The 24,065-nt window shown below is 43.1% G+C and overlaps 1 protein-coding gene across 5 annotated transcripts in view; it reads right to left on the bottom strand.

Moving 5' to 3' along the window:
* NCKAP1 (NCK associated protein 1) overlaps nt 1-24,065 on the bottom strand; it is a 71,114-nt gene that overhangs the window by 44,827 nt on the left and 2,222 nt on the right. For 3 of the 5 annotated variants that reach the window (XM_075283793.1, XM_075283794.1, XM_075283792.1), the window contains exons 2-3: nt 8,176-8,193; nt 3,458-3,568 (exon numbers count right to left, since the gene is read on the bottom strand). In XM_075283793.1, coding sequence (XP_075139894.1) covers nt 3,458-3,568; nt 8,176-8,193 — 129 coding nt within the window. The remainder of the gene's footprint in view (nt 1-3,457; nt 3,569-8,175; nt 8,194-24,065) is intronic. The other 2 variants (XM_075283796.1, XM_075283795.1) reach the window with 1 other exon arrangement.

The raw sequence follows: 24,065 nt of genomic DNA on the forward strand, positions 1-24,065 counted from the left end.
TCCCCATCACTTGTCAGTGCCCGGCGTCTACAAGAAGCAGCAATGAATAGTGGAACAGTCAGCTCTTAATTCAGATGCCAGTCTGAGTGCCAGGCCATGGACGGCCATCTGTACAACTATTCTAGTGGAAGAGAAGCAGAAAATAAATAAATAAAAATAAAATAAAGATTTTATCGTTGACCCGTCGCAACGCATAACCACTGGATACTAAAATTAACAGGTTGTTTTCCTTCTTTCTCGGTTTGCTTGGCTACTGTCTATGGAGAGGGGAAGGTGATGAAAACGCTGCTGCCAGCTAGTAAGCGATCCAGGGCCAATGGACACGAACAAGTGTGCCAACCAAGGTGGGGCAGATTTTGCAGCGGAACGCACTCCGAGCAACATCTATTCCATGTTGTACTTACCTCTATGCGGCTTCCGATAAGTTCTGCTCTGATGACGACATGGTACAGGATAGGGCTGGCTTTATGTTTACTGGAATGGAACGGACCATCAGACGCCCCCTCGGAGGAGCATCGGAGGGCACACACATTTGTTTGCATGGGGCCCTCATGTCTCACTAATTTCTGAATTATCCTGCTTGAAAGTTTTGTTAGAGCTGACAGTAACCTCTTCTCCTCCATCAGCTCTCCATACAATTGTATTGGCAACAGTCCATATCATCTCGCTCAACAGAGGTTCTACTAGTGGTGTTATAATTGGAAGTCCTGGGTTCAAATCCTGTCAAGGACAACATCTGCAAGGAGTTCGTATGTTCTCCCCGTGTTTGCGTGGGGAGAACAGGTACTTTGGTTTCCTCCCACATTCCAAACACATACTGATAGGGACTGTAAATTGTGAGCCCTATATATGGGACTATGACTGTCAATGTCTGGAAAGCGCTGCGGAATAGGATGGCGCTATACAAGTAAGAATAATAAATATGTGTTAAAGGGATATTCGCATCTTAATTTGCAGATCGGTGGGGTCCGACAGACCCTTAGCGATCAGTAGAATGTGGGAGTTTTGTCAATGTGAGGTTGGGATGAATGTACGCCACTCCATTCATTTCAATGATAGCACCAGAGATAGCGGAGCACTGTATTTTGGCTATCTTTAAGCTAAGGCCGCACATAGCGAGCTGCATCAAAAAACCGCTGCAGAAAAGTCTGCACCAGAAACATATTCCTTTTTTTTTTTTCCACTGCACTTTTCAGAGAAAGTCCAGAGAGTTTTCCTTTACAGACTGTCTCTATCATACCCATACGGAAAATGTCAGCATTTCCGCTGTGGATATTTTTCTGCAATGTGTGGATGGCATTAGTCAGAAGGGGTATGCTACAGCATTTGCGCAAAAAGGAACTTTTGGGAAGGAAATTTCATCCGTTCAGGAGCACTGACTAATAAATGTGCATTACAGCAGTTCCCTAACATATTAACCTGAATCTCTTCAGAAAATACCTGGAATTCCATAAATTCTTAGAATACCTCTGCCATCACAAGCCAGAACACATGCAGTATACCCTCCATATAGAAAACTATAGAAAACCTCATATATAACGCGCCATTCACATCACATTTTTAGACATCTGCTTGATCAATTTAATTGATGAAATCAGATGTAAATGGACGGATCTCCATTTTGTTTTTAACAAAAAAAAAATCCTAAAGAGGATGGCCATGCTTTTCCTTGGACACACAAGTGCGGTACACTATGATTTTTTGGGGTGGAAAGGACGGCCGTCCATTTGCAGAGTCTGTTTTTTTGGCATCTGCTAAGTGAATTTTAAAAACCTGATATGAATGGTCCTGATACTTGTCACAGGACTAAGACCTGCACATAGTATAGACACACACTGCGCATATTTCAGATGTTTGTGCTACAGATAAGTAAGGCAAACACCACACCCAAGGGTGCACTGCGGCGGCGAGTAGCCGGGTACTTCCTGGATAGTATAGTCTTACATGTACCTTGTACAGTGCACACGTATGACAAGGCCACAGGTAACAGGTTCAACCAGCTGTACGTCTCACATAATCCTCAGCCTGTGACTCATTCCTGTGTGTCGGCCAATCATCAATACGGTGTGGCCACCATACAGCACATACGCTTGTGTAGGTAGAGACGTTGCAGTGTTGCTTGGAACAATTACCCCCTAAGCAATGCAACTTCTGTACAAGTTGTCAAAAAGCACCAAAGTCAGAAAGGGTCTGAGAACCGTCATGTGACGTACATCAAACTTTCATTAACCTTGAAGAGTCATCTATGCTGGCAGATCAGCCTTCCTTTGTTAGGCAAGACTTGTACCGTCTTGTCAGGCTATCCAAGGAATGATGTGTGAGGTTGACATTCAGGTCTCCGAACGCTGCTCACATGGCAGAGATCAGCAAATAAAACAGGATCATTTCAGGGATCTGGAATCTGCTTGCTAAAAATACTTACAAAGCAAGCCGTTCATTACAGGAATAGCATTGTTTTAAGGCTATGAGAAGCGCAACATTTTTGATCTGATGTCACGTGGCTTTTAAATTAAAGGAGTTGTCCAAGATTTGAAGCAAACTCTGTGTGGCCGGGACAGGTGTGAAACAAAAAAAGCAAAAAAACCACCATACTGACCTATCACAAGCGCTCCACTGTCCAATCCCGGATCTCTTTTCACCCCATTCTGGGTACGCCACACAAGAAGGGGAGAGGATCGTGTGACTGCTAAGACCAACCGGTCCCTGAGTTTACACCAAAACCTGGACAACTCCTTTATAAAACTACAAGCTGTCATAACTTAAAGAATAACAATACTATCCAGGTGAGGAAAAGCATTACACGTAACGTAAATAGCCAGCAAGCTGTGGTCCCCAGGGGTAGAGGCAACCACTGAAACTGGTTTTAACAAGGCTAGGAGAATCCTTTCCTTATCCTGCGACTGGTGGAGGAGACAACCCTTACGCCTCTCATCAGAAATCACCTCTTATTTAAGACACTCTGAAACCAAGGTACAAACATCTTGTGATCTGACTTGCAGAGTATGCACTCTAAAGAAAAAAGCAGTGATCAACTCCCTCTAAAAAGGGAACCCAGTCATAAATTGTGTCGACCATCGGTGGGAGTTCAGAAGCTCAGATGCCTTCCAAATCTTAGGTGTTGACTAACCGCTCTCTCTCGAATTCCCCCCATAAAACATGCATGTTTGGCCAAGCATGCATGTCTTATAAATGGAAAGAGTCAGGCCCAGACTCCTCTAACTCCCCTGGAGATAAAGGATTGGGCATGTTGAAGTTAAACTGCCCAATACTTCTATTGGGAAGAACTTATACGCAAAAGACAGTCGGGCCAGACCCTCACGATCCATATCTGAAATTTAGAGAGCATAACCCCCCTACTGATCTCATGAATGGCCACCAATCTTCAGACTTGCCACCATTACCCACTACCAGCCCACACAAGTACTTTACATTTTGTAATAGAGTAAAATTTACTTACATTGTTATTGCGGGTTTCCACTGCAGGAAACTTCCTGACAATGAACTTGACAGCAGATTCTAAGTTTTTGTCGATCAGGTAAGAAGGCTTTGCTTTGGGATCCCCGCATGCCTGACGAAAAATTAATTAAAAAAAAGACAATTAGAAATCTTTTATTTCATATGGAACTGTGGATGTATCCGAAAGTGGGTTTTTTTGTTTGTTTTTTTTGGTTCAGAGTGAAATGAGAAATAAAAAGACAGTGTAAGAGCTGTCAGAGCTGGAAACGAAAATGAACTAAATAAAAACGCAAAAGAAGAAGAAGATCTCCTATAGAAAAGAATAAAGTAGAAACGTATGGAGATGTGCAAAGCAGCGTGGAAAGCACTGAATGTTCAGTCCTAAAGAGAAAATTACAAGCCGTAGCTAGAAAATAAAAACCAAAAAAAAAAAAAAAAAAAAAAAAAAATTTGAGGTAGAGATGTCGGCAGCAAAAACAAAACTGGTCAATGGGTGAGAAGAAGAGCACACGATGATTTGCTTCGCTAGAAATGCGTTGAACTTCTTGGACAATGATCGTGTTAATAAAAGACTGTAATAAAAACTAATCCAAAGTTTTTATCAGCAGCACACATATCTGAACAAAATGGAAGATTGGACAATTTACAAAACACAAGGTGTCCACTTATTTATCACATATCTTCCAGGTTATAGTACGAGATGCAAAGATCGGTTTCTGCTGCCTTAAAGAAAAACTCCAGCCACTTGGCCAAGCTACTCTAGCCCAGTCAATGGCTGCTAAAGTTCTTGGAAAAGCATTTTTGGCGATATGGTGAATTTATTCAGAACCTTAAGAGTACAAAAATATAAAAGTAAAACATTCTGGATTTCTAAGGTGGAAAGAAGACGGGAGTTCTAGGAGGACAGAGAAGATCTAGAAAAAGTTCAGAAGTGGACAACCTTCAATGAAAGAGAAGCTCTACTTTTCGGAAGGTTGTTTGTCAGCAGTGGACAAACTACTGTAAACTTTAGGAACTTCTATAGGTATCAAGACTCAGGAACTAGGTAACCAATGTTACTGGTGGCTAAGGCTATACCTACACGGAAACTTGAGGCAGTACATGTCACATGAGGAGATGTAAACGCGGTCAACTGGATTTCTGACCACTATCGGGTAATGGCAACTTAAGGATCGCAACGTGACCATACTCATTATCATTAGGTGGTTTGTAACAAAGGAATATTGCAATCTTATGTTGTATAACCATGAGCAACTTAGGCCCTATTCACACCGGAGTTTGGGTTTCGGTTCAGTGAGTCCGCTTGAGGACTACCCGAACGGAAACCTATACGCATTAAAAAGTGGTTACCTGGAAAACCCGAAGACCCCATAGACTATAATGGGGGTCCGTGGGATTTCCACAAGCAGTACTTTTCAGCAGTACTTTTTTGTGCAGAAACCTCACTGACCCTAATTATAGTCTATGGGGTCTGTGAGTTTCCTCAAGGTAACCGCTTTTTAATACAACCCCCCGAACGCAGATGTGAACCGGGCAAAGTCAAAAAGGGGGTCAGACATAAGATGATCATTCAGCAAACTGGTGACTCGTACTTTATGGCAGATTTTGGGGAGGATTGGGAATTTGGCTTTCAGCTATTTAATGTATGTGGCCACCTTAACTTTTTGAGTGGTTTTCTATTGATATCTAGGATTTTTTAAAAAATTTTTTAAAAATAGCTGGCTAATAATAATAAAAAAATTAAATAAAAATTACAGTAAGTGTAATAAGTTGGCCGCTAAAGTGAGGTCTTAAAAGGTTCTATTATTTTAGCAATCCCTGGTATACATGGAGCTGCACACCACAAGGTAAAAACATAGGAATCGGGATATTCTTCTGGAGTTAGAGATGATATTTTAGAATGTAAAAAGAAGATCTGAAGAGCTATGGATTTGGCTAGTCTGCAGAAGTACATGAAATGTTTAAAAGGTTAAATCTAGGGGATTTTCTTCTACTGAGATTTTTTTTTTTTTTTATGTCTTCCTCTGGATCAACAAAGATGGTAAATATTTTCATCAGAGGTTTCTGAGGAATTATCCTAAAGCCAGGAAAGGTTTGTAACTGGTTTTAATGTGATGCTCCGCCAACCTTGTTCCATGCAACTCTTCGGCCACCATACAGACCATGCATTACGGCAAGGACAAGCAGTAAAACATAATGGCAGACTTCCCTATTTTTTTTTTTTTTTGTAAAACACGCAGACTTGAAGCAAGGAGATAAGCAGCGTACGATCGGACCTGACAACAGTCTATCAGTAATGGATTTGTCATTTCTAGAGAACCAAACACAAAACAGACAAGTAAGGGGCCCCTATGGAGACCTGGAGACTGGCAGCATGACTACATGGATTGGGTAAACTCCCAAAAACAGAAAGTTGTGATTTTATTATAGATAAATAGTACAAGGAGCGGTGAACTATGTTTAAAACATTTACGGGATAACTGAAAATATTAGGGTAAGTTCAAACGGCAAAAAGGAAATTTCGCTTCACTTTCCGCTGCCAGCTTTTTTGCGCGGCTAGCCGCGATGCAATGCATTGACATTCTATCGCGGAATCGGGCTCCGGCCCAGATACCGTATTTTTCGGACTATAAGACGCACCCAGGTTTTAGAGGAGAAAAATAGGGAAAAAAAATTTTCAGGCAAAAAATGGTAAAATATTTAATATATGGGAGTTGTAGTTTTGGAACAGCTGCAAGGCCACATTGACAGGTGACCCTGCAGCTGTACGGGGATGTATAGGGCGTTTTTTTTGTGGGGCCAGGTGTAGACCGGGCATTTTCAGACACAGGGATACCTAATGTATATGTTTCACAGTAATGTTATACTTTTATATGTATTCTAGGGAAAGGAGGTGAACTTTTATTTTATTATTTATTATATTTTTTTTAAGTGGGTTTTTTTTTTTTACTATTTTAATATCCCCCGCCTAGGGGGCTTGAACCTGCAATCATTTGATTGCAAGTCCCATAGACGGCAATACAAGTGTATTGCCGTCTATGGGAGATTCTATACATTACTATCGCTAGTAATATATATCTATGACAGGCCTGCATCACTAAAGGTATGAGGCCGGGGGGGGGGGGGGGGGGGGACCTGCAGTGGAGGAGTGGGTTTGCAGCATGGCCGCGCTACTGCCACCGCTGGTTTTCTCCAGCGGCAGTAGCGCGGCAATCCGCAGGCCTAGGCAGCTAAGACAGTCCCCGGCATCTGCTGTAATAGACCGGCGGATGCCGGGGAGTGTCTTAGCTGCCGGGGCCTGCAGTATTGTCACACTTCTGCCGCTGAAGAAAACCAGCGGTGGCAGTAGCGCGGCAATCTGCAGGCCCCCGGCAGCTAAGACACTCGCCGGCATCCGCCGGTCTATTACAGCAGACGCCGGGGACTGTCTTAGCTGCCTAGGCCTGCGGATTGCCGCGCTACTGCCGCTGAAGAAAACCAGCGGTGGCAGTAGCGCGGCCATGCTGCAAACCCACATTCAGACTATAAGACGCACCCTCATTTTCCTCCGAAATTTGGGGGGAAAAAAGTGCGTCTTATAGTCCGAAAAATACGGTAAATGGGCCTAATAAGGAGGGAGTCTCGAGCCGTGGCTGACTCAGCCGTGGAATTTGCATGAAGATAGGTCAAGTCGCGTTTTTTTCCCGCTAGCTGAAAAAAAAACTGCGACTGACTCCCATTGAAATTGGGGGATACAAGATTAATAGATGGGTAGGGCTCACCGAAAGACTACAGAACCAGAAAGAACCAACTTCAGACCACAGTGGTCTTTAAGTAGTCACTTGTGCAAATATGGAGATAGAATACATTTGTCCAAGAACCGGACCCAAAAGGAAAAGATTTTCCTTCTATTGGGCTTAGAAACTGGTTCATAAAATGAGGGGAAAGAGGTGAGTATTGTAGAGGTGAAATCTATCCATATAACTGTACAAAGCCATAGCAGGTGACTTCTACAAACCTGTTTTCTATTAGGCAGCAGAAATATTCTCAATATTCTCAATTCATCTCATTATAAACCGGGAGGATTAATGACGTTTTTTGGGAGTCACACAAAACATACTAAGTGGAAAATTATAACCTTAAGAATGGGTCTTCTTCCTTGCATTTCTCAACCCCTTACCTGGATTATGTTGGTCTAGCTACAGCTGTATGCCACCAATAGCATGGTCCCATGGACGCTGGAACTAATACCAATTGCCCCGACCGAGCAGCGTGGTACAAATAACAGATCTAAATCTCCGTTCATGACTAGGGCTCTTTAGCTGGAGGCCTCAACAATCCAATAAGGCACTTGTATACTGGGGTGAGGGCAGGCAAGGAGGTGCGGGGGGTATATAAGAATGTGCAGGGGAATGTATCACTTAATACTGTGCCATTATAGCATATGGGCTAGAACACTATATTGGGTTTAAGCATGCCAGGGCCTGTGCAAAAGTTTAGTGATGATCGAGGGTTTCAGTGGAGCTAAATTTCTAGTCTATAGGGTCATAAAACAAACATAAGAAATCTATGAAGCAGAACTACAGTACATGCACACCTGTCCGTGCATGCTCGGTGGCATGGAGCAGCGGATAGTAGAAGAAATGCTATATACTATTCTCAGTGATCTTTTGGGCCATGCTGTAAAGTTACAGAAGAGAGAAATCAGAGGGCAAAGGGAAGGTGAAAAGCAATGCAAACCTTCCAAACTTGTCCTTGCTGGGAAAGCATTTAAATAAAGAGAGAGAGAATTACATAGAGACATTATATAGCAAGCTACACATGCAATATCAGAACAACAAGGAGCACACAGAAACATTACGGAAAGACACTCGAACCTTACACAATGGATTTACTTTCTGCAAGGACAAAAATTGGGGGGGAGGGGGGAAATGCCTTGACTATTTTCAGAAGTCTCGAACAAGTCAATGTAGAGAATGGCCACCAGACACCAGTGACCCCAAATAGGGCCCTTTTCTCGAGACTGATGCGGGTGGAACCTGAGGTTGGTGAGAACTTTATGGTATTTGCCATAACTATACACAGGGAATAGCCCTTTTAAGTGTGGCTTAAACTTTCCCAAAACATTGACATATGACGTGCTGAAGGGAATGGGTGTGAGGGCTCACCTGAGTCCAGAAAATGTTCAACCGCATTTACGGAGGCCGCTTTCACAAAAGGGATAGACCATCACTGTTCTAAGGCCCGGTTCACATCTGTGTTTCACGCCATTCCATTCCCCCTCCGGATGAAAAATGCAAAGAGAAAAGTTGTACAAGCAGCACTTTTCTCTCCGCGTTTTTGTATGGAAACCCGGCGGACCACATAGTCTATAGCCGTGATGGCAAACCTACAGGTACCAGAGGTGGCATTCAGAGCCCTCTCTATGGGGACCCATCTGTGGAACAGATCATAGTGTGTGGGGTCCACTGTGGAGCAAATTGTACTATGTGGGGTCCACTGTGGAGCAGATTGTACAGTGTGTGGGTCACTGTGAAGCAGATTGTACTATGTGGGGGTCACTATGGAGTATATTGTACTGTGTGTGGGTCACTGTGGAGCAGATTGTACTGAGTGGGGGTCCTTCACTACTTATATCACACAGTATCTGTTGTAAAGCAGACATATGATATTATTACAGGTCATCATAACATTGCACAGTCACTACAAAACAGATCTGTGCAATGTAAATTGTTCAAAATTATACCAAATGCAGCCCCATTAAAACGACAATTTTGGGGGTCAATAATTGTCCGCACTTGTGGATCCGCACATTATTAAAGTTAAATTAACATGTTGGCACTTTGAGATAACTTAGTGGGTTTTGAGTTGAAGTTTGGGCACTCGGTCTCTAAAAGGTTCGCCATCACTGATCTACAGGGTCCACCAGTTTCCAAAGGTAACCACTTTTTTTTTTAATTTATTTATTATTATTTTTTTAAATGCAGATCAGGTTTCCATTCGGGGGATCCCCAAGTGGACTCTCTGAATGGAAACCCATTCGCAGATGTGAACCGGGCCTAAGGATCAATGGTCAGACCCCCACCGATCAGCAAAGTATTCTCTCCCCCATATGTTTGGTGGCATAACCCCTTTAATTCCAGCACACTGTTGAAATCTACGTCTGTCAAGGACTAGAATAGATTTCAGGTATAACTGAAAACTGATATATCAAGGTTAATAACTACCCCCCATGTATTTAGATTGCACTATACCTAGCAGACCTCTTCATCTTCATGGCAGATATCACGGTCCTGCTTTACAAGGCCACGATGTAATTGACAAAAGTGTCAACATAATGTTATAGCAGAACACTTACAGTACGTCACTCAGGCTGGGAGGGATGGAAACCTATTCGGGTTAGAGTGCCTTTACCTTAGATACACTTTCAGCATAGTTATTAACAAAACAGTTTTCTGGTTCAATTCCCGCCCTCACAACACACAAATAATACAATAGTTTGTCCAAACTACACAATAAACATACAAGCAGACATAGCGATTCCTACAATTCTTAATGTATCGCCTGTACCTTGTGTATCAGGGACTCCTGAAAATGTGAGGGGTATTAGAAATCACATGTAACATACATATAACAAGTCTATGGCAGGTTTATTGTAGTACACATGAAGTAGAAAAAGTTTAGAAAATTATGTCCTTCCATATAGAGCAACGTATGCGGCAGGAATGATCTATCCCAAGTGAATTCCCACCTGTATGTTTAACAGACAAATCTCACGCTGGAGGCTACAGACCACAATATAGTGAATAGGGTCCTTCAGGATCCCTATGTGACCGCTGTTGTAGCGGTCCCGTTAACCCGGTCCAGAGGGACAAAGGCTAAAGCAGTGCGAGTCTAGCACCACTTTTGTAACATGCTTAATATGCCAATCTTGACCGTCTTTCCCACCGGGGATTATTATAATGATAAATACTATTATTATAAAGGTAAAATGTTTATCTATTACTCCTATGAAGGCAGAGAAGCTTTCCTAGGACACCAGATGAACTGTTCTAGGATTTCCAATCTATAAGATACAACTGTATGAAGTGACCCCCGCCGCCTCAGCTTCACTGCAATATACAGAGACCCTACATCCGTACATATAGTGAACATCGTGTACAGCTCTTAATTTAAAAAAAACAAACAAAAAAATCCATAAAACATAGGGGGACTCACAATCTACATTACAAAAAAAACAAAAAACATAGGGCCCACTGACTAATACAGTATTTTTGCACAGCATGTGGATAATATTTTGTTGTGTCTCATCCACATTGCATCATATTAAACACCATGAGTACAGTGGGAAGAAAGTCTGCAAAACAAAGATGAGATCAAGCCCCATCTTCCCATGCTACACTCTCAATGGGATCCGATCATTGGAAACCCTTTTTTTCCTGACTAACACACAGGAATAGCCTTAAGAAAGGCCATTCCTTTCTAATCTTTAGATGTCTTCTCCGCGCCACCATTCGGTAAAAATCCCGGTTTCCGTTGGTATGCAAATGAGTTCTCTCGCAGCACCAGGGGCATCCCCAATGCTGCGAGAGAACTCTCCAGTGCCGCCTCAGTCTTCTTCCGGCACTAGGAGTCAAACTTTTAGGCCTCAGGCAAAGCCGACTGCGCATGCCCGCGGCCACAAGAAAAATGGCCGCTTACACTGTAAGTAAGCGGCCATTTCCTTGTGGCCTGTGGGCATGTGCAGTCGGCTCTGCCAGAGGCCTAGAAATTTGACCCCCAGTGCCGGAAGAAGACGCGCGAAGAGCTCGTTCCTGAAAAAGATGGAGGCAGCGCTGTAGAGTTCTCTCGCAGCATTGGGAATGCCCGCAGTGCTGTTTGAGCGTTGGGGACCTCCCCCAGTGCTGTGAAAGAACTCATTGGCATACTAACAAAAAACGGGATTTCAACCGAACGGCAGCACGGAGAAGACACCTACGTGTGATCAACAAAAAATGTGATTTTAATAGTAGAATCCTTTTAAGGGTGATGATTGATGGGGACCTCAAATGGGAGAACTGATCTATCTGTCCTTCCATGTAACATGGAGGAAAATTAAGAGGTCACCAGATTGGTCAATTAAGTAGATTTTGACCCTGATGGCCCATTCCTGTGTTTTCCTTGAGTCAGTTGGCAACTGCAACCTTCAGAGCTACTATGGGCAACCTATGAGTGCAGTGTAATGGGATTGCTACTCCTGGCAACCAATTGGATTCCAGTTATTTTTCAGATAATAAAGCAGACCTGTGACTGGGTGTCTATGGTAGCGTGTCCACTTTGTACCAGCAATGCTTCTGACTAATTTAGGTCTAATGTTTTCTGAGCCAGTAGACATACTGATCATAGCAATACAGAAAGCATTGCAGAAAATAACGCACATATCTAGAATTCTTTGGCGCCACTGACAATTGTTAACAGGCTGGTTAATGGATGAAACTGAGGCCATGACTGCTATTGTGTGCAGCAGTGACCTTGTCCAGACTAGAGATATTCCTATAGTGATCCACGAATGTTCAGCTGTGCCGATGAGAACATTTCCTGCTCTGCACTTTATATCTAGTAATCCATGCATCAGATATTTCATGGAACACCCATCAATGTAGCAGAACAGCTTCTCCCATCGACACGCAGACACTCCCTTCCCCTGAGTCTGACATCTGCCCACACTACACCCAGCAAAACTGCAATCCTGTGCCGAAGAGGCGATAAAGGGGAAAAGAGCAAAATCACAAATGACGAAAGTAAAAATTAAAAAACAATATTGGGGGAAGACACAGTGTGGCAGATTTATTAAGACGTGGGGTTTTCGTAGAGTACATCAGTCTTAACAAAAGCCTCTTAAAGGGATCCTATCATTCAGACAACATTTTTTCTAAGTACCATGCGGAATAGCCTTAAGAAAGGCTATTCTTCCCCTACCTTTCATTGTCTTCTCCGTGCCGCCGTTCGCCTACAATCCCGGTTCTTGTCGGTATGTAAATTAGCTCTCCTGCAGCACTGGGGGCGGGCCCCAGCACTCAGACAGCACTGGGGACGTCCCCAATGCTGCGAGAGAACTCTCTCCAGCTGCGTCATCTTCAGCCTCTTCTTCTGGCAGTGGCTTGTAACTTCTAAGGCCTCCGGCCTTGGGCAGAGCAGACTGCGCATGCCCATAGGCCACGATAAAATGGCCGCTTGCATAGTATTGTAAGCGGCCATTTTCTTGGGGCCTGTGGGCATGCGCAGTCTGCTCTGCCTGAGGCCTAGAAGTAAGAAGACACTGCCGGAAGAAGAGAATGAAGAGGCTGTTACTGACGAAGATGAAGGCGGTGCTGGAGACAGTTCTCTCACAGCATTGGGGCCGCCCCCAGTGCTGTCTGAGCGCTGGGTCCCGCCCCCAGTGCTGCAAGAGAGCTAATTTACATACCGAGAAGAACCGGGATTGTAGGTGAACGACGGCACGGAGAAGACAACGAAAGGTAGGAGAAGAATAGCCTTTGTGAGGCATTCTGAGGCTTGAGAAAGCGCACACAGTTGCGCGAAACGGCTGTTGCCTACTTGCCTATCTATGCTGTCTTTCCCTCCCTGCACGAATTGTTTTTAAAGATATGCTACATTAATAAAAGAAGTCTTTTATGAAGATGAGACTGAATGTGGATGAGTGCACTTCCAATTTCTCTACAATTGAAGAATTGCCTTTCTTAAGGCTATTCCGATGTGGTACTTAGAAAAAATGTCGTCAGAATGATAGGATCCCTTTAATAAATCAGATGCCCGCCCGTGCGCCATAATGGAAATTACGCTGGTAGAACTAGCATAGAATGTCTATATAACTTATACCAGAAACCTGGAGCGAACTATAATAAATATAACAGGCCAAGGCACCCCTGCCTGACCTCTTAATAATTCAGGTGACTCCTGGAACAGTCGGAGACTTGAATAAGATTGCCATACAGAATGCCAGTCTTAAAAATTCCCCCAATGTGTCTTTTTGGCCACTTTGTGGTTTCCACTGAAGTACAGTATTTCTAGCGTTGCTCCTATAATCACAAAAACGCGGACATGGATTTAACATGCACCTGTCACCACCGAAGCCACAAAACCACAACCGACAATATAGTAGAGCAGTAAAAGAAAAATATGAGAATAATGCAAGACCTGTGACAATAAGATCAGTTATGTAATGCGCACCCTCTTTCCTACAAGAGCAGCGGATGATCGGGTTCACAGTAGGTGGCTTTCCAACACGCTGCATCCATTTCTTTAATTAAAGCCATCGACACTTAATGAAGATCTAATGGAGAAGACGTTTCATGTTTCGACTTAATTTTCCAGTGTTAAAAATTTAAGTGAACTTGTTACCTACGAGACGTAAAGGCCCAAAGGTTGTGGACTAGAAAAGTGTGCCGCCTATCGTCTAGAAGACAGGGACAACTGGGAGGCTCTATTCAATGTGCAGACACCCCCCAGGACAACTAAGCCTTGCACTGCCTCTTCAGGCCCTGTACTAGGCATAACACAATATTAAAGAGAAAATCCCCAAGTCAAGCGCTTCCTCCTCATGTGCTGCAGAACACAGGATCAATTTTACCTGAAGTCTTCCTTTAGGGTATGTTCACATGGGAGAAACCTTTTCCGTCGTGTGAATTCTCCGCGCGGCTAGACGCAACGGGATGCCAATGCAATATGGAGGCAAGGTTATACCAAAACATGTACGGTAGCAGCAACTTATCTCCCATGAGGAAGGAGGATTAGATCAGACAGATCTATTAAGACTGAAGTATTGAACTCCAGTCTTCATAGAGGCCAAGACCGGTGCAGGGATGGAGCGATTTATGAAGAGGCTCCTGCAGTGGCCTGGAATGGTACTGCAGCTCTTTCATTTAAGTTTATAGAGAAGAGCTGCAGCACCATCCTGGGGCACCCTGCAATGTATGGGGCTGTGCTATTTTCAGTGCCATCATGTCCCCTTCAATAAACTCATCGGTGGAGGTTCCAGGAGTCAGACCCCATCCGTACTATAGAGAGGTCATGAAGATTAGGCGCACCTTCAGCAGTCCATGCATGTACCTATACAGTAATCTACACCAGCACATAGATAAGGTACATTTCCACGTATACCATCTGTGATACTTTGGAGCCCAGTCTTAATTTTTTTTCTATTTCTCCGTGGCTACTGGTAACTTATGTTTATTGGCTAGTCTGTACTGTTATCAGCAGTTAGTGTGATATGTATGCACTATATGGACATCATTGGCTATCTATTGGCTCCATATTATAGCTATGTTATTTGCTCCTTCACTACATCATTAGTATTTATGGAGCAGATGGATAGATAATATTTTTTTTGCAAATTTATGCCTGGCCATTTATCTCACACTTGTACCAGCAGAGTATATATTTCTGTTGTTTGTGTGTTTTGTGCTATTCTCTGTTGCTAAAACTTTTAGTATTATCTAAAGTGTCTATATTTTTACATATATGGGATTTTTTGGAATTATTGATCATGCTGTTTATTTACTCGCTTTACAGCATATACGTTTTATTTTTCTCATACAGTACAAGCTGCCTTGTTCTGTCCAGAGCAATCGGTCACAGAATCTGAGGATTCGTTCTCTTACTGATCTCCTAAGGACTTACAAGCAGTCATTTAGGGTATGTTCACATATGGCAGACTACGCAAAGTTCTGCAACTCAATGATCCATGCTACATAACTAAACAAGGTTGCTCCTGCTTTATGAACATGGACTTCTGCAAACGCCAATCCAATAATAGGCAGAGACACAAATTTCTGCACCATAGTTGTTGTGTGTGAATATACCCGGAACAGAACTCAGGGGTTCTCCAGAATATACGGCTTTGAACAAAAAAAACAAACAAAAACCATGCCGACTGTCCCCGATGCTACCCACCACTATCCAGCTCAGCGGCACTTCTTCCAGAAGAAGCCCTCACCTCCTGTGACTGCAAAGTGCGGGTTCACATCTATGCCTGGTGTCCAGTTTAGCCAATCCAGACGGTTTCCGTCTTCTGCCCCGAGAAACTGGACACGGGACAGAAACCCGGTGGTCAGTTTTCAAACCCAATCACTTGAATGGATTTGCAAAGTGAGCGCCCGTGTGAGTCTTCTGCCTGTCCACGGTGAAACCGTTTATTTTAACTGGACTCAAAGTCCTGCATGTCTGACTGTGTCCGGCTAAAAAAAAAAAAACGTTTTTGCCACAGACAGGAAGACGCTACAGACGGTCACTTTGCAAATCCATTCAAGTGAATGGGTTTGAAAACTAACCACCAGGTTTCCATCCCGTCCAGTTTCTCGGGGTAGAAGACGGAAACCTGCTAAATTGGCTAAAGCGGACACTGGGAGCATATGTGAACCCGCCCTTATCGGCCGAAGGAAAGAAACCGGATCACTGACATACGACCCCTGTGACATCTAGTGTCCTTTCCTTAGGCCACAGATTAGTATCAGCATCCACATACGGCAAAGACTTCCACCAGAACAAGACCCCATGAGCAGCAGGACCACACTGCGGTGGGAGACATCGGAAGACCAGGAACAGGAGAGTATTTTTTTAATTTTATTTTTTGCAACTTCCCCGGCCTCCTTGCTCAAAACTGTATTCCCTGGACAACCTCATTAAGGAAACTAAACATTAACGTTGTGTAGTCCATTCTTTCGTTCCTTCAAAGGACACCACTAGATTCCAGACACCAAAAGATAAAGGCTGTAAAATGAAATGTTCGTTTTAGCCCAAAATGGGTAGAAAGAAATCGTAAAAAATATTGTACTTCCCCTAAATGCATACAAGTAACCACATAGCGATAGCGAGATCTCCGACTTGTTCCAAAATAAATTTATGTTGTCACTGGACACTAAAATGATGCCCCCTTATGGCCACCTTGAAATTACTTCCCCGGTAAATGTGATAGAGAACATTATTACTGCACTTTTACAATTTTCTGCAAGTTCACTACTAGAAAACTAATCCATATACACGGCACGACTGTTCAGCTGTTTGCCTCGGTGAATGTCAGCAGCACTGCGCTTCCCTCCTACACAGCCAAGGATTGCTCAGAGGCTTCACAGCAGAGATTTAATTGGTATGTCAAGAATAGCAATCCGCTATTCAGCTTTCTACTGAAATCTGACTATTCAGGCCCTACTGGAGCACAGAACAAATGAGGATTTTTAAAGGAGCTGCATAATCTTATGTAAATGACTCGAAATATATTATCAATGTTTCCAAATCACCGGTGCAAGGTTGGCTATAGGCATGATGTGCCCAAGGACATTTAGGAGGAAACTGTAGTAACTGGAAACCCACGGAAACATGGGGAGAGCATACAAGCTGCAGCGGATGTGGCCCTTGGTCAGACTTGAACCCAGGACCTCAGCACTGCAAGGCAAAGGTGCTTTAAATTGGATATCCAGTTTTTAAAAAAACATGGAAGCATCAATACTTCCTAATATAACCTCTTTAAATTTGGCACCGTTTACATGATTTATTTTCAGCTTATTGACCTCAGAATGATGTTACATATGCAAGTTCGCTGACCCCCTCCCCCCCTCCGCTGATACTGGCAAACAAAACATCACAGGAAGACAAGACCTCAGATGTGGGGATGAGTTATTACCGGTGATTTCTTTGGAGGGGAGCACAGACAGTGAGAGCAGGCAGATGAATCATGGGAAATGTAGTTCACCTACAGATCCACTGCATGTAAATAACAGTGATTCAAGGAGCAGCAAGAAAACTGCTGAATGGGTTTGAAAAGTGTCTGGTCGTGAACGTTTTATGAGTCGGACATGCAGTAGTCGGTGTCCGGTTTTAAAAAAAATGGTTTCGCTGCGGAGAGCACAAAACGCTCACCGACGCTCACGGCCAGACGGAAACCCGAGAACGGACTGCCGAACGCTGGTGTGAACCCAGCGTCAAGGGAACAGTGAAAAGTGTTTAGCACTGCTGTGGATGTATTTGCAGATCATTTTTGGGAGCTGGACCCCTTAAAGGGTATGTCGAGACTTTATGGAAACACTGCAGGTGTGCACCAAGTGGTTTGGCATTTTTTGGGGATCAATTCATAGCAGAAATGCTGCAGGTTTTCTCAGATTTAACCCTAGAAAAGGTAAAATCTACATTGAAAACCTGCTGCATAAACTGACATTACGTGAATAAAAAATAAGCACAAAATCAATTCCTGTTGCAGTTTTTTTTTTGCTCATGTGAATTTGTTGAAATCCACTTTGCTACCACTATACAACATGTCAGATTCTCAGACACCTGTGCATAGTGGAGAACATGTTGAATATATTATCCCATTTGGACATATCCTTAAAAGAGTTTTCAAGGGAATGGAAGCTGAACTACAGTAACATAGGACTACACCGTGGACAGAGCCTTCTGCTTCTGGATTCACCCCATATAGCTGTGATACGGGCAAATGCCAGTACCAGATGATCAGTTGTCATGCCAGGTGACAAATCCCACTATCAATCTGATATTGTTGACCAATCCAAAGAATGGACGGTGGCTCAAGCCCTGTAGCCTTGCAGTGTTGGAGTCCAAGGATCAAATGCAAAGAGGGTCTATGTTCTTGCTGTGTTTGCCTGGGTTCCCTCCAGATACTTTGATTTCCTTCCACACTCCAAAGACATACTGATAGGGTAGGAAGATTATGAGGCCTATATGGGATAGTGATTGACAACGTTTGTAAAGTGCTGTGGAATATGATGGCGCTATATAAGTAAGCTAAATAAATACATCATCAGTATCAAAAGCTTAGGAAATCCCTTTAGTCACAACTATAACCCAATTGATTCTTTGTTAAAGAAGTTGGACAAAGTCTAGACAGGGAGGTAAGGGTTAAGGAATGTGCCATCGGGATATCCATATGTCATGCCAAATATGAAGGACCTGTGACCGGGGCTTCTGACATGGCATCCATATTAAGTTTCATGAGAGGAGGACCCCTCGGAGCAAATACAGTATATAGTAAAATATCAGACATCTATTTACATTTTATTGTGGCAGAAATGTGGCCATTATGTCACAATGTATCTATTTATGTCTGCTTTAACTAAAGAGCGTACAGTGACTTCTGACCACAAAACCACAACGGTTCGGATTAGTAGTTTTGCATTGCTTTCAGTTGAGGAAGTTGTCGGCATCTGACCAAGAAAACAGACATCTGATAAGTCAGTCATCTGCTGGGTGACTAATGATCACACAGAAGAAGACGCTCGAGGTAACAAGTCTTGGGGTCTCTGACCTCGATCCGACACAAGAACAGGGTTAGGATTCCCATATATTATATGGAGTATTGTGCTGCTCGGGCCATTCACACAATCCTTTTGGCCGCCATCAGGAGTGGCATACTATAACAGTCAGTGGTGTACTGCCATGGGGATACATGATCTAAAAGAAAGTCGCTAGGTGTTGTATTAAAATGAACATCGGAAAGTCACACAACTCACAACAATGTAACACAACGTGCCAAAAGGACCAGAAATTCTATCTTTGGATTGGCACTGGTATTTGGCCTAGAAAACCCGACATACAGCCAAAGGTCATGGGATGCCGCAGCTCTTAATGCTGGATGTCAGAAATGTATAAAAACTACTGCAAAGCAAAATGGAAGCGTCGCCCCAACTTTCTCAATGCAACTTCATTTTCCAATTTATCTTTCACTGTGTTGCTACGCTTCCTTCACTGTCACCACTTCTCACTATCAAATTAAAGGGGCCGTCCAAGACTGAAGGATAGATCATCAGTATCAGCTCAGCTGGAGATCAATAGAGATGAGCGAGTAGTATTCGATCGAATACCTCCCCTGCATATTTATTGGTGTAAAAAAGAGCCAGGGAAGGTGGGAGGGGAATCGAATTTTTACTGTGTGGTATTCGACCGATTACACCAATAAGGGCTCGTTCACATCTGCGCCCGGCACTCCGTACTGCAGGTTTCCGTTTCCTGCATAAAACAGAGCAGGAGACGGAAACCTGCAGGAGTCTTTCTCACCCATTCATTTGAATGGGTGAGAAAGCTGTCCGGCCGTGAGCATTTTATGCTCTCCGCCGCGAAACCGGGTTTTTTAATCAGGACACAGAGTCGGACATGCAGTATTCTGTGTCCGGATTAAAAAATCTGGTTTCGCGGCGGAGAGCATAAAACGCTCACCGCCGCTCATGGCTGGACCCGATCTGTACTTTCTGTCTTCTGGCATGCAGAAGACGGAAAGCACAGAACGGAGAGTAAAACGCAGGTGTGAACCTAGCGTCACTATGCAGGGGAGGTATTCAATCGAATACTACTCGCTCATCTCTAGAGATCAATCTCAAGTGTCGGACACAGGAAGTCATATACTAGGTATATGGTGATAATTATATAAATATATATTAAATATATATTATATAATAATTTATATAAAAATAAATAATTATTATCAGCTCTGCTCCTAGTCAAGTGAATATAAGGCTGGTCTTACATGGCCGTAATGTAAGTACGCAAATGGTCCGCAATTGAGGGTTTTCAATTGCGGACCATTTGCGGACATATTATATTCAATGTGGCCTCTTACACCACTGGATATTTTATCCATGGTGTGGCCGGGCCGCAACTGTGGTCCGCAATTTATAGAACATGTCTGTAATGGCCGCGAACTGCGGCACTGCACGGCTCGTCCATAGAACTCTATGGGCGAGCGCGGCAGGACACGGACGTCTGCGGAGTCTATGTTGCTGATCAGCAACTTGCGGACTGTACATTCAATACGGTCGTGTAAGACCAGCCTAAGTGTGGCTGCTGTTCCAGGCACCGCTAATACACTGCACAGACTGGAAGCTGTATACAGTATATGGACCTTTGTACACCACAGTGGTGTCGCCTGGAATAGCAGCTCCGCTCCTATTCACATAACCAGGAGCATGGCTACTTATGGCCATACACTTTATATATGGCTTCTGTCTGGCAGCTAAAACACCTAGTTGAGATGGGGTCCAGGTGTAGGACCCGACCGATCTAGTACTGATGACCTGAACTGACTAGTATCAGTTATTTTCAGGTCAGGTTAAAGGGATTTACAAGGCATTTGATATTGATCCTTATCAGGAGGCGTCAGCACTAGCAGAACTATGCAGTAGACAGAGCTGGAAGCAGGCTGTTACTACTATGTGTCTATAGGCAGCTTTAGGTTCCCAGGTACAAGTTCTATATTATTACATTTTATAACAGAGATATACAAAAAAAACTTCCTTTTTTCAGTCTATGACACGACATTAACTGCGTGACAACCATCTTTATTGTCTGCCTGAGGAAAGTCAATAACCAAGGCAAACACATATACATACTTTGTATGTAGAACATATTTATATCCATACTTCACTATGTCAGGGAGAATAGATAACTAATGTTTTATTACAGGTCTGTTAGCTGATAAGTTATTCGAAAAAATGAAATCGCCACATGGTTGCTATGGGTAACAAGAGCTGTACTGGGGGGCCACGTGGTGGCTCGGTGGTTAACACTGCAGCCTTGCAGCACTGGAGTCCTGGGTTCGAATCCTGCCAAGGGCAAAAAAACCATCTGCAAGGAGTTTGTATGTTCTCCCCATGTTTACGTGGATTTCCATCCCATACTCCAAAGACATAATGATAGATAAAAATGTACATTGTGAGCTTTATGTGGGACTCACAATCTACATTAAGAAAAAAAAAAGAGCTGTACTATGAATGAGGCCTAGTTAGACAACGTTCATACTGATGGTGGAGCTTCAATTTATGAAATTACTTTGTTCTTACAAGTGACTTGATCCCACACTAGTGGGGTTATCTCACACCATGACCGTGTTTAAGGGTGTACTCACATTCTACATTCATGTTACTTTACCAAAAAAAAAAAAAAAAAATCACTGCAAAAACACAAGAGGGCAAATTTATCATGGTACACAAAGTATAAAAAGTCACAATTATTTTGCTCAAAAACGGATTTTTGCACAAAAAGTTGTGACTTTCATTCCTGCAGCACCCTCCCTTAGTTCCCAAAAATGGGGTGAACAGGGGGCGATGCCACAAGACCCACCAGATTTCTTATCGTTTACACCGGATATCTGGCTTCAATTATGAGGGAGATGTCGTTGTACATTTCCCTCCACGCACGCAACGCGCCTTATTTATGAGGAGAAATGTGCCTCTGCCAGCTCCATTGCTATGAAGACTGGTGTGAGCAACACCAGTCCTCATAAATCTGCCCCATTATGCCCACATCTTGGGAACACACCCTCAATGACTGCCACAATTCCTGAACAGATCACATGTTGGCTGACTTGAGATCACTGCATTAAAAGATGCAGCAAATTTACCATAGCAATTCACGCAGTCACCATTTGTTTGTAAAGACAACTAAATTCCAATTGGCTCAATATGATCCCCATATGCACCAAAAAGTATACAAAAATGTTTTTAAAAAGTACATGGCAGTCTTCATGTCTCCGGCCTGGACAGTCTCTGTCTAGAAAAGTGACAAAAAGCATGTGAAACATATAACACACAAAGGCTTCTTTGGACGTTTAGAGTAAATTATGCCTGAATTGTGGTGCCTGTCGCTCAGTAAATATTCCCCAATGTCTTAGGACCTATAGTGGCCATATGTCATCCATCCATCGGATGAAATGAAACATGGAACCTGACAGAAAAAAATTGTATCAATCCTATAAAATGGTCCCATGTGAACATACAGAGTTATAGTACAGCTCATGGACTTCTATGCGTGATTATTATGGGATATATATATATATATATATATATATATATATATATATAATGCCCCAGAGCTGAGAACTATAACAGATCTACGCGTCCCACCTGTCACATACCAAGCTGAATATTCACAGGTGCCAATAATGTCAGATTTACAGAAATCCTAAAAACTGAAAAAAGTCAATTAAAGGAAATCTGAATACAGCTACAATGACAGAACCTGTCCTTGCTAGATAATTTCCGAAAATACAGTCAGCCCACACCGCGTCTGCACTCGGACCTGGAGTGGCAATGCTGTTTTACATAAGTTTCATAACTTTCTATCCATATACCCTGAGCCAATGGAGGAATATATAATTTATCCTCACTATAACGCTAGGCTCATACTAATATCATAACGCCATTGCTTGGTCCGGTGGGGGACCCAAACCACAGAGGCATGGCACGCCAAAACAGGGGTTACACAAAGAGCCTCGGAGACCCCATTCTCTATAATGGATTGTCTGAATGGATATAGGAAAAAGTGCTCCGTTCAGTTTTTTTCTGATCCAATATTCTGCGGACACACCAACAGGGTCTCTGATGCAGATGTGAACGTAGTGCAACAGCAGGACTCAAACTCAGATGGCGAGCCCTATATGGGACAGTGATTGACGTGGTCTGTAAAGCGCTGTGGAATATGTTGGCGTTTTAAAAGTAAGCAAGGATAAGATTCTGAGGAATTTTCCACTTCAAAAAAATAGAACAAAAACTCCTGAAATCCGTCTCCATTCATTTCTGGGGGAGGCAGCGGCAGATGTTTTTCACCCGTTGCCCTAATCCATCTATAAGAAAATTTCACTAGAAACTCCCTCTGAAAAGAAACGGAGTCAGAATAAAAACCTTGGATGGGTTGATAAGTGATGGAGATTCTGTCTAAAATCAGCGGAGAGAAAAGCCCTGTATGGAGAACTTTTCTCTTCGCTGGTTTCAGTGTAAAACTGGTGAAAATACCCCAAAATGCCAATACAATACTGCTAAAAAAGCCAAGGAAAACCTGTGGGTGAAGTCCTCCAATAAGACCTCCTGCATACGACTGCAGTGGTTTTTAATGTCTGTATGTCATTTACAAACACGGTTACGCAAAAAGACATACGATCCCCAAATCTTGTCTGTGCCGTACAAAATATGGACAAAAACAGGGCACCCTTCACAATCTGTGGCCCTTGGATGCGCACGGACACATAACCCCATTTTCTTGAAGGACGTCAGGCAGCTTCTGTAAGGTTTGTTTACATCCACAATGGCAGGAAAAAGTTTGTCAGAAAGGTTAAAAAACATGACAGAAGAAAGCTTGGATGGCGGGGGCTCCGGCTGCACCTGTTTAATGTCCGTTGCCATCATCCTGCGATGGATGAGAGCAACGGTCATTAGTAATGGTAGTGTGAACTTACCCCAACACGTTACAAGACACTGGATAAAAGAATATTTTAAATAATTGAAAATTCTGCTCAGAACCAGAACCAATGAATGGTCCTTATTTAGAGGGACTGTGCCAATCTAATAGCAGTCCTCCTAGTGGTTAAACCCTCAGCGATCGCACCCCATTTGCCTATCAACAGGATAGGAAAAAAAGTGTCATTAGTGCCTTTGATAAATTTTTTGCACTTGCCTATGTCAGGGATGAATGGTCATGTATCACTTATCTGTGTGGTCATTCATTTACATTAAAAAGCATGCCCCTGCTTTTTGCTAAAAAAAAAAAAAAACTATTATTTTTGCAGTCACATAAAATACTTAAAGGAGCACTTGTTCGCTTTCCAGTGATCGGCCCATGTAAGAGGCCCCCAAGGCTGTGATTTGTGACCCCCACTT

Source organism: Leptodactylus fuscus, chromosome 8 (assembly GCF_031893055.1).
Source record: "Leptodactylus fuscus isolate aLepFus1 chromosome 8, aLepFus1.hap2, whole genome shotgun sequence".
Taxonomy (NCBI): domain Eukaryota; kingdom Metazoa; phylum Chordata; class Amphibia; order Anura; family Leptodactylidae; genus Leptodactylus; species Leptodactylus fuscus.